We start from the raw sequence: 11848 nt of genomic DNA on the forward strand, positions 1-11848 counted from the left end.
TCAGTTGTCGATTAAAAGTCCACGGAGATCAAACTTCCTAAAATATAGAAATTTTGGAATTGTAAGTTTGAGCCCCCAGCTTTTCCTCACTTGCCTCTATCTTCCAGGGGTGAAAGGGGGAGCTGTTATGAATATTGTCCATTGAGCGAAGTCCAAAGGTACGAGTATGCCTTGGGCAAATGGGCATTGTATGGCAGCTTACATATTCTAACATAGCGGAATAAATGTAAAGTGCTGTGATGAAAGGCACTGTATAAATGCCAACAATGATTTATTTCACTGTATTCATCAAGCTTTATGTTGAACCTCAAAACTTGAACTATTAATTTGGGTGCTCATGTCCCTATTACACTTACACACTCAAATAAAATGGTCTATGTATTAGTGTATGCCTGAGATGGTCAGGTAATGGGGTTATTCCTTCATGTAATTTTACACAAACTTAGGGTTAGGTTAAGGGTTGGGGTTATGGTTAGTTTAGGATTAGGGTTAGGATTAGGTTTAGATTTAGCTAGGCTTAGGATTAGCTTACACGAAATAATTACATGAAAAATCAACCAATGGAATAAAATATTCTTAAACTGAATCCACCAAACAATTTTGGCCTTCCAAGTTCCAATTAAACCTGTTAAGTTTGTATTACATACCTGCTCTCTGTATGCACCCAGGCTGTATGCTGGCTAGGTTATCATACTTAGTGTGATACACATATCCATTACTGATGAAAGCAATATCTAATCCTGAAAAAGAAATAAAGAAATTGTAGAGATGATAAGAGCCTTAATTATTATTATTTATTTATTTTTATGTCAAGCATATCTAGGCATCAACAGCTGAAATCTAGGCGATAATGCTGACAAATCTCTGGCCAGGCACTAAGTGACCTGGTGAACGTGGTTGCAATAGATACCTGATTGGGGCATTTTTGTGAAGCCAACAATCGGGCTTATTACCCTGATCAGAAGTGACTGTATCAAGGTCTTTTCTCATGGTTCATCTGCCCTGCCTTTACCAGATGAGCCAAAACCTTGCCTACAAAATAGCTGCCAAAGTGATTGCCAATCGAATGAAAAAGAATTTGAATTCTATTATATCATGTGATCAAACAGGTTTTTTGCCAAATAGATATATTGGTGAAAATGCTAGGCTAGTACTTGATATCATTGAGTATACAGAAGAGTATAATGTACCGGGTACCCTTTTCTTTATTGACTTTGAAAAGCATATGACAAACTTGAATGGGATTTTGTGCAAAAGAGTCTAGAATTATTTGGTTTTGGAAGAGATCTGAAAAATGGGTCAAAGTATTTTATACAGAAATAAGTAGTTGTGTTGTAAATAATGGTTATATGTCAAATTTTTTTAAATTATCTCACATGGCGTGCGTCAAGGCTGCCCTTTAAGTTGTTATATTTTCATATTATGTGCAGAACTTATGGGTATCTCTATTCGTAAAAATAAAAAGGTGAAAGGTATTGTAATTAATGATAACCATGTTAAAATCACTCAATTTGCAGATGATACCACACTTATTTTAGATGGATCCAGAGAATCAATTTTGAATGCAGTTGATATCATACAAAATTTTGGTACAGTTTCTGGTTTGAAGTTAAATATCGATAAATCCACTTTTCTCAAAATTGGCTCTTTAAAAGATAATGTTGATAATCCAATTCCAGAGGAAAATTATCAGTGGTCAAAGGGCCCGGTTAAATTTCTTGGGATAAATGTCTCTTTGGATAAGACTAAGCTGTTTGAGCTAAATTTTGATCCTCAATTAAAGAAGTTAAAAACTGTTTTAGACATCTGGTCGCAGAGGGACCTGACCCCAATAGGCAGAATTACAATTGTTAAATCACTGGCTCTTTCACAATTAACTTATTTATTTTCTGTTTTACCTACCCCCTCCTCAAAATACATGAAACAAGTGGAGCAAATTATTTTCAAATTTATTTGGAATAGTAAACCAGATAAGGTCAAAAGAGATGTAATGTACTGTAACAAAGAAAATGGAGGTTTAAAAATGACAAATATTTCTCATTTTTGTAATGCCTTAAAAGTGACATGGGTAAAGAGATATTTAGATGATGATAATAAAGGAAAATGGAAAAGCCTTTTCTACAAGGAACTTTCCAAAGTTGGTGGTGAATGGGTTTGGTATTGTAAACCAAGGTCAGTCAATGATTTTAAGTATAAGAATATTCATAACTCCTTTTTGTGTGAGGTTATGAAGTCATGGTTTAATTTGAGAAATATTTGTGTTGAAAATAATGATGATATTTTATGGCATAATTCTCATGTTAAGATAAACAGAGAAACAATTTATTATAAATCATGGTGTGAAAAAGGTGTGAACTTTGTTGGAGACTTAATTTTTGAAAATCATTTTATGACATATGAAGAATTTCAAGCAAAGTACAATATTAAGTGTAACTTTTTAAAGTATTTCAGTGTAATTAATGCAGTCTCCAAACATTATAAACATCAGTTGACCCCTACTAGCATGCTAGACCGTGAGATACAGTTGATTAACCAACTCAGAGCTGCCAAAAAGGTTTGCTCATTTGCATATCAATTGCTGTGTCAGCAAAGCACAATCATCCCAACAGCTAAGCATAAATGGGAGATTGAATTTAATTGTGAGAGGGGCATGATGGATGTTGATTGGAAGCAGGTGTTTTCAATGCCATACAGGTGTACAATTGAAACTAAAGATCACTATTTTCAATTTAGGTTCATCCATAGGATTCTTCCAACAAATGAATTCTTGTTTAAAATTGGAAAAATTGAAAGTGACAGATGCTCATTTTGTAAGAAAGCTAAGGAAACAATGAGACATTTAATGTGGGATTGTCACAGTGTATCAAGGTTTTGGGACAATATTATGAAATGGCTGAAAGATGTAAATATCAATGTGCAGCTAACATATTTTGACATTTGTCTTGGATGCTATAAAGATGATATAAATATGGTTTTCATAAATATGATTATACTTTTTGCAAAAAGATACATTTACAAGTGTAGAGTTCAAGAATTAAAACTGAATTTCTCTGATTTCAAGGTGTGGTTATACTTTATGGAAAAAGTTGAGAAAAATATTGCCTTCAGTAAAGATAAATATGGTGTTCATGTCAAGAAATGGGAACCAATGTATTGATAATACCATTTTAGAAAAGTTTTGTCATATATTATGTAAAAATCATTGCTGGCTGATGTAATTTTTGTGTGTGTTTTTGTTAATATACATGTTTGTATATTGTTGTTTTTTGTGTCACTTTAATAAAGACCCTCACGGGCTAGAAAGATAAAAAAAAAAACCTTGCCTTTACCAGATGAGCCACGGGGAGAGTGGATTTTTTGTCCTGCAGGGATTTGAACCGGGAACCTCTTGCAAAGACCTTCACCAGTGTGCCACTGGCATATGAAACTAAAGTAGTTGAGGATGTATAGAGAGTCATGTGTATTAGGGTGACATTTATACAATCCTGGCAAGTGAAATATGGAGTAACTGGAAAAAATGGCACAATTTACTACAATTAGGCTTGTTATCGTTTCATTTTTCTTTGGCGACATGTCGCCAAAATTCTGAATCCGACGTCGAATCTTTGTCGACAAACAAGTGAAAAATATGTGTACATCCATATCAAAAGGATGCACTTGTCGGCTGCTACGTGCGTCTCATTTCACATAATAACTGCGAATAAATACCAGATTTATTTCAAGTGGGGGGTCACTTTATATATCATCCCCAATTCACATGGGTTATTAAATACAGAGAACATTCCATAACCATGTCACTTGGGACTGATTTGAAGTGACCTCCACTTGAGATGAATCTGGTATTTATTCCTAGCTATTATGTGAAATGAGACACATGTAGCAGCCGACAAGTGCATCGTTTTGATATGGATGTACACATGTAGTCTTTATAAAGCTTCCGAATTAAGCACTCAATGCGTTATTTGTACATCCATGACGGCCGACGATGGCGAATTCTATGACCCTAAAATAGCACTTGTTACCTGTACGAGCGCCCTTGAATGAATTGACTTCTTCCAAACATTATTCTTGTTGGATGGCTTCATTTATTTGCTTTTTCTCCTTTATTTTGAGGATTTATTACAATGATTTACAAGGTCAAATTTATTCAACAGTGAAAGCATGCAGCGATGATGTAATGACGTGTGCAGGGGGAGGACTTCACTTCAATATGACTGTGTTATCATGAACCCAATCAACTCATTGCCGTATCATCTCACTTTTATATTTAAATAAAACAGCTAAATAATAAAATATAATTACATCTTTACAAGCAGTATTAAAACATCAGCTTGCCCTCCCAGTGCCTACACAGCAATAATGGACTGACCCATGCGTTACGACATGACGAGTTCGCTATTAATAGCTCACACACAGCGTTGCACCACATACATGTACACGCAGAGGTGGAAAAAATGCAAAGTTTCCCGGGAATATAAAATTGTTGTTAAATATTTCCCGTGATAGGTGGCTGCGAAGCAGTCACATGCGCCGCATAAGCGGCGGAGGGGGGTGTCTGAGGGGGGAAGTGCCCCCCCTCATAAGTTGAAGAATTTTCAAAAATGGACCTTAATTTGACGCCATTTGGTGCCATATTTTCACAAATTTGAGAGATAAAAACTGACGTTTAAGCTTATAAAAAATTGTCATTTCTAAGAACTTTTTTTTTTTGCGCCCAATTGACCAACAACGCCTCTACATTCCATTGTCCATTGTATAATAAAACCACAAAATATTATCTACTCAGTGACAACACTCCCAACTGTACAGCGCGTCCCTGGGAAAAATTTGTAAACACTTATCCACTCGACACGTGAAGTCCCTGCGCCCTTCAATGTCGGGTTTCCCAAGGTGAATTTGAGGGCATGTTATTTTTATAATTGCGCACATTCTCGCTATTCCTCCTCACACGGACGATTTCATCTCTTAATCTCCGAACACGTGAATTCTTTCTGTAAACAACTCTGCACAACCAATCAGGATGGGAATTCCGCGGTATTCCCCAATACGTCATATGCATAAATTATTATAATATCGATGGAGTTGATTTCGCTGCAGGGTCATCGAAACAAATCGCGCAGTGATTCGCCTAACTTGGTACACACGCAAATCAAAGTTGATTCGCGGAGAAGAAAGAAGAATAAAACAATCAAAAGAAATGCAAGAAACATAAAAGAAAGAAAGGAAAAAGAAAAAAAAAACATAAAAGAAAGAAAAGAAAAGAAAAAAGAAAGAAAGAAACCAAGAGAAAGGAAATAATTACATCTGTGGATAATAAACAAACCATCACGGGAAAATTATTACACGAGTGCCTGACGAGTACAGTGAACGTGAACCCCTCTTGACCGTGCATTTATAATTAGCTGTTTAGCTCAACATGTGCCGTGTACAGTTGCTATGACTTGTTGTTTACCTAGTTACTTTCCACGCTAGCTATTGGTAAAAAGTTTTTAGCTTGGAGGTTTGGACAGAATTTTAACTCGGATCATGGCAATTCTATTGGCGTTATCATGGTAGGCCTATACCCATCTAAGTGTAAATATATTAATTGTCTTCCCTTTGTTTTTTGTAGGGTCATTTTGTCTGGATTGTGAAACTCTTGGTTTTATATTTTTACTACTAATTACTAGCCGTGCATGATTTATTATTGATTACTATTTTGTCGACAATGAAAGTCTCTTATCGACTGTCGGAAAAATCTCAAAAAAATTCATTGTTGACAATATTGGCGACAGTAGCTCTGTCGATAACAAGCCTAACTACAATAGGTATTGTGACACAAATTTCTTTCAGAGAACTGTATGAGTAACACCTTGGCAACTGCAATGGTCAATAATGTCTCACTTTCAAGTGGATTGGGGCTATTTCATTTGAAATCCATATACCCCATATGGAAGACGTAACCTTATTCTCTCACACAGGGAGTGTAGATTTCAAATGGAGTGACCCATTTGGCTGAGGTTAATATTCAGGTATACATATTAGTCTCAGCATTTAGGTAACCCCATCTGAAATTCACACTCCCTGTGTGGAAGATCAAGGTCATGTCTTCCATAGGGGTATGGATTCCAACTAGAATAGCCCAGTAAATGCAAGTATATAGTCCGACATTTTTGCATGAGGATTTTCCCCCTGCGTTAAACTATATCTCAGCCTTTTGTAGAAAGGTTCTTTCGATGTGTATAATCAGTATCATAAACATCATGCAGACCAAATCAATAGGTTATTCCAGTTGAAATCCAACATGAAAGGCATGACCTAGTGATATAATCTCACAGGGGGTGTAGATTTCAAATGGAGTCTCCCTTTGAAATTCACACACCCTATGTGGGAGATTAAGTCTTCCATACAGGGTGTATGGATTTTAAGTGGAATAGCCTTACAATATGACTGACATTTAGGCCAAGTAAAATAAATAACATGTTTATCATGCCCGCCCTCACCGATTTTTTGGGATTTTCAAATATTTTTATCAATTTTCTTCTTTGCTCCTTTACTTTATTTCTAAAATTATTGTAATGAAAAGACATGTTAGGAACTTCTTGGTTATCATTAATAAACACATTGAAAACACTCTCTTCTCACCGATTTTTGAAAAAATCTGGGCGATATGCATGTTATTTTGTTTTACTTAGCCTTATAACTTGTAATCTGTTTAGCTTACCAGGTATTTTACCAAAATCACGGAAGATCCTAAAATCTGTATCTGACGGAATCAAGTTAGCTTGAAAGATCTCCTGGGCAACTACTGCAGCAAATGGGTGAGCTGCATATTCACTGTAGACTCTCACTAACCATGGGTGCTCAGGACCTGTAATTAATACAGTTACAAGCAGAGTTTGTAAATGTGTTAGTTCAAACAAGGAGGTATTAAAATCAAAACAAAACAAAAACAAATCATTTGCTCTCTTAAGGAGGTACTACACCCCTGGCCAATTGTGTGCCTATTTTTGCATTTTTTCAAAAATTATAGCGCATTGGTGACAATTAAAGGCCGCTATAAATATCTGGAAAACACATTAAGTTAGGAGCTGTGTAAAGTTTGTTGGTATAGAGGTGAACAATAACTAAACATTGGCTTGATTATATTTTAAGCCTACTTAATTGGGTTACCCTTGAAAGTTTGCCTGGTCAACCGGATTCCTCTTTAAGATATGCATGTTGTAGGGGCAAGGACTACAACTATTGCTCTGAAAATTCAGCAACTCAAAGCAAGTAGTTATTGATTTATTGATCAAATATTGGTTTTCCCTCCTTTTTGACTGTAACTCCACAACTGCTGTCTGTGCCGAAATAAAATTTCCAGTGCAGTAGTTGTAATCCTTGCCCCTATAATATACATACATGTACATATCTTACTTGTCACCAATGTGCTATTATGTTTGAGAAAAATGCAAAAATAGGCACAAAATTGGACAGGGGTGTAGTACCCCCTTAAACATGGATCAGTAACAAAGGACCCTGTATTCCATTTCTGATCTGTCATCTCAAGCAGACCCCTCATTTTTTATCTTCAATCTTAACTTTTAATTGCTTTTGTTTTTATGTTTATAGATTTTCTAGCAGTGATTCACATAACTTTAATTTTTCATGTTTGTATTACGTGCAAATATATTATATACGGGTCTAACAAAGTAAATTACAATTAACAACACAATGCTGTACATGTAGGCTTATGAAGGATTCCATAAATATCACATTTTGAGGACTTAATAATCCCCCAAATCACACCCCCACACACAAACAACATGTTATCACCCACTGACCTCATAAACAACATAGAATTTATATTTCTCACCCAAAGACCTGATACTTTGGCCTCACGAATGCCTGAATGCAGGATTTACAAAATAACTTAAACACAACCTGATAAAATACAACATACATGTACATCTAATTATTTACCCACTCACCAGTTTGAAACACCAGTTCTCGTCCGCCAGCACCAGCAGCTTCTAAATTGATGAAAGCATCAATATCTTTAGCCCACGGATGTTGAGTGATAAACCCATGACTGGCCTGCAACACATTCTCTTCTGCTCCATTGAATAGAAGAATGAGATCATTATCCAATGGTTGAGTCCTCTTGGATAGGACTTCCAGGATCTCCAACATTATTGCACAGCTTACAGCATCATCACTTGCACCTACAATGTATGGGATTAATTACATTTTAAAACCACAATACTGTATTCGCTGTCGTAGTGCACGTTAGTAACCATCGGTTACTACTCCAAGCCTGGGCTCATACACCTGTTCCGAATTTTGATATGCCATAGGCTCAGTGGTTCGTAACAAAGAAAGCGTGATCCAGTTGACCTAGCAATGGAAATATTCTAACGTGCACTACGACAGCGAATAATATACATGTAAGATAAACCAAAATGAGGCCATCATTTTTTCTCAAAAATTCTGATTTTAACATACTGTATAAAATTTAACCTAATTTCATTTCATTTAGCACCCCATAGTTTTAGATCACTGTTTCTTTAATTCTCTAATATCCAGACCTTCATTTTTGAGGAGCTCAATTGCACCAGAGCTCCTACAGCTCTCTCAACAACAATTCAGAAGTATGATTTACTGAGCTCTTCACTAAACTTGAATTCCTATGTTTTAATACAGATATTCAAAGATTGAGCTCCTTGTTGACACCTTAGTAAACTCAGGAGAGTGATTAACAGAGCTCCCTGCAATTTTCAAAAATGAAGGCCTGAATATCTAATATCCTTTGGCTCTGGCCCTGTAGATACATGCAGCAGTGAATGGAAGTTGCTGTCTACTGAAGATAGCAGCACATGAACAATTTGAGATATCAGTTAGACTTCTCCGTAGTCCACTTGCCCATTTTGCATACTCTGGCTATTACATTTTTCATAAAACGCTGATTTGTATTAATTTGTGAGCAATTGATAGATTTTCACATCTGATATTTTCAGTCACCGTACTCCCTCTGTTTGTTAGCTTCCCAAGTGGACTACTTACTTTGGGTTGCGGTTAAGATTCTTAACACGGGACTCTATGGAGAGTTAGGCCAATTTCTGGCCTAAGTAAAATTGGCCATGATGTAATGCATCTTTAAATGGATCTGGCTTGTAATTGGTCACCCAGATCTTGCTATGGTTTAAATCCTCCGGGCACGTGCTGTTACCATAAACTACATCGTACACAGCAATCTATGGAATTTGCAGCACGTTAGATCTGGGGCGAAAGTTAAACTCACAGTGGTGTGTAAGGACATACATTTAGCGTGTCTTACTACCATGCTTGGTACTTGCGGCTAAATTGGATTGATTTATAAACAAGTATGATTGACAGTGTGTTTTAGAGAGCAAAGTCGAGGGGTAAAGTTCTGCTTAAAAGTCAAAGTACATAGTCGCATTTTTACTCGGGCTTTCGCGATCAATAAACTGGTGGACCTTTTTGCCCTTTGGTGATTTTTTGGAGGGCGACTGCCACCCCCCTCCCTATGCCTCGTGTGTCTATAATTGATTGCAATTAGCTAACCTCTCTGTATACATTTGGAGATCCGGGAAATACAAAAATAACAAAATCATGCAGAACATTATGAAATAATCATTATCATCACCAATTTGTTAAAAAAATGTATTTTATAGAGTCTCCTCCTGTAAAAATTATAAACAATGTCCATATGGTGGAAACATTTTGGCTAGGTTAAGTTCACTTCTAGTCTACCCTGGTATCCCAATAGTTGGATAGAGCAAGGGTCAAAAATCTGTATCTTTAATGCTCAAATATTTAGATGAATTTCTGATTTTGATTTTAAAGGAGTATTTCGTGATCCTAGCATCCTCTATTTATGTCATTTTTCATCAGATATCCACGAAAAAACCTATTCCCAAAATTTCAGTTGATTCCGATTTTATGCTCATGAGTTATGCATGATTATGTGTATTACACTGCTCCATAGACAATGCGTTGTAATTTCGTTCTGGTGCACCAGAACGAAATTCAAATTTCACGATATCTTTGCTAAACGAATTAATCTACAAGAAATATTTTGTACATAAACATTATGTAGCCAGAGGTTTCCAGTGATATAAAAATCTCAACTTTTTTTGAGAAAAGTGGGGGATGAGGCTGTGGATCACGAAATGCCCCTTTAAGATCACCAGTTCGTGTTTTCATCTGTACCGTATTTTCCTTATGTTACACAAGCCTTGCATTCTGGGTGTGTATTTACAAATTTGGTACTTGGAGTATTCATTTTTGATATTTTGTCTGAAATGAGTGTAATTTGTTTTACTATGCTCAGCAGGGGCGGATCCAGGAATTTTCAATAGAGGGGGCGCCGAGCCACCGCCGCCGTCGGCGCCCACACAAAGTCAGGCGCCGCTCTGCAAAAATACACAGAGTCAGGTGCCGATCTGCAAAAAATAGAGGGGGCGCGCCCCCCTCTAAATCCGCCCCTGCTCAGTAAATTAATTATCTCTTCAAACAAATTCCAAATAAGGAGCACTTATAAACGCTCCTAACCAGTGTTTACCCTCTCTGGAAATTGGGTGTGCCAAATGAGATATTTTCTTCCCAAATTTGCCAAATTTTGGCTCAGCAATTCCCCAAATTGACTAATTGTAATACAGCATTGCAAATTTGTGCGTGCCAAAAATAATTTTCACTGGGCCAAAATTGAGACATACAACCTGAGTAAACACTGCTCCTAGCTATGCTTTGAGATGCGCAATTGGAGCGTCTGCGCGATCGCACTCCTCAAAAATAGAGGACGCCCTGCTGCAAATCCTTCAAACACTGCGAACAAGGACCACAAACTTAATTTTATGTGGCCTTGCTTTAGTAGTTAGATTTTCAAAATTAAAATATTCTTTACCTGGACTACCGGGTACAGTATCAAAATGGCCATTGATTAACAGTGCCCGTGCTCTCCCTTTGGTCCTCCTTGCTGATCCCATTCTGACAACAATATTTGTGACATGTTTATAATAATGTGTCAATGGCTGTGCAAGAATGTTAAAAGTAAATGACCCTTCCGGTCGTTGTACATCAATTTCTATTTTTTTGTGTGCTCCTGAAGCTGAAGCTTTTATCCTATCCAGCTCTTTCAAGAGATAATTCACAGCCTTTTCTTCGTTTGCTTTAGATCCTGCTGGCCTTGGTCCAAAGCTAGTGATCTTTTTCAAATGGCTGTATGCTCGTTCTTCAATGAAAGTCAAATTTCCCATTGAATAGTCAGCATTGGTTTTTGGTGTTGGCAATCTCCGATGCCCATAACTTACAATTCCAAAGAACACAAAATATGAAATAAGGAGAAGAAAACAAATATGCTCTCCGAGAAATCTGCGCTGCCCTTGTAGCTTTTCTGTGTCATTGTCAGGTTTGTCTGTATCTTTGCTTGACGGACTTGTTGTAGAAGAACCCCTGAATCTTGTGTTTCCACCGCGCGCGGCCATTTTGGTTATAGTAGTATCGATATTTGATAAATTATAGAGGTGTGTTTCTAGTTCTATTAGAAAAAAAGTACCTACTACTCAAAACAAAACTCTTCATTTATACATTTAAAAGAAGAAAACGTTTCAAGATATAGCTGTAATAAATATGGAATATTCATTTTCATTCATTTTGGTTGAAAATTATTACATAAATAACAATTTTGGAGCCTTTTGTTGCTGCTGTTTTAGAACTTGTGACTCGCCTTGCTTGACACATTCAAAGATTCTTCAAATAGACTATAATGAAGGGGCAGGTGAATCGGTGTTTTTAAAACGTTTTTGTTGAAAATATATTGATATTTCTATTCTATTGCGAAATAAAAAGTAATTGTTAATATATT

The 11848-nt window shown here is 36.5% G+C and overlaps 1 protein-coding gene across 1 annotated transcript in view; it reads right to left on the reverse strand.

The window, feature by feature from the left end:
- The window catches only part of LOC140141096 (endoplasmic reticulum metallopeptidase 1-like), a 32637-nt gene extending 21169 nt beyond the window's left edge, over nucleotides 1-11468 (reverse strand). The window contains exons 1-4 of the mRNA XM_072162874.1: nucleotides 10889-11468; nucleotides 7953-8186; nucleotides 6704-6850; nucleotides 648-740 (exon numbers count right to left, since the gene is read on the reverse strand). Of these exons, the coding sequence (XP_072018975.1) occupies nucleotides 648-740; nucleotides 6704-6850; nucleotides 7953-8186; nucleotides 10889-11468 (1054 nt within the window). The remainder of the gene's footprint in view (nucleotides 1-647; nucleotides 741-6703; nucleotides 6851-7952; nucleotides 8187-10888) is intronic.
- Between the last annotated feature and the right edge of the window lie 380 nt (nucleotides 11469-11848).

Source organism: Amphiura filiformis, chromosome 19 (assembly GCF_039555335.1).
Source record: "Amphiura filiformis chromosome 19, Afil_fr2py, whole genome shotgun sequence".
In the NCBI taxonomy this organism is placed as follows: Eukaryota; Metazoa; Echinodermata; class Ophiuroidea; order Amphilepidida; family Amphiuridae; genus Amphiura; species Amphiura filiformis.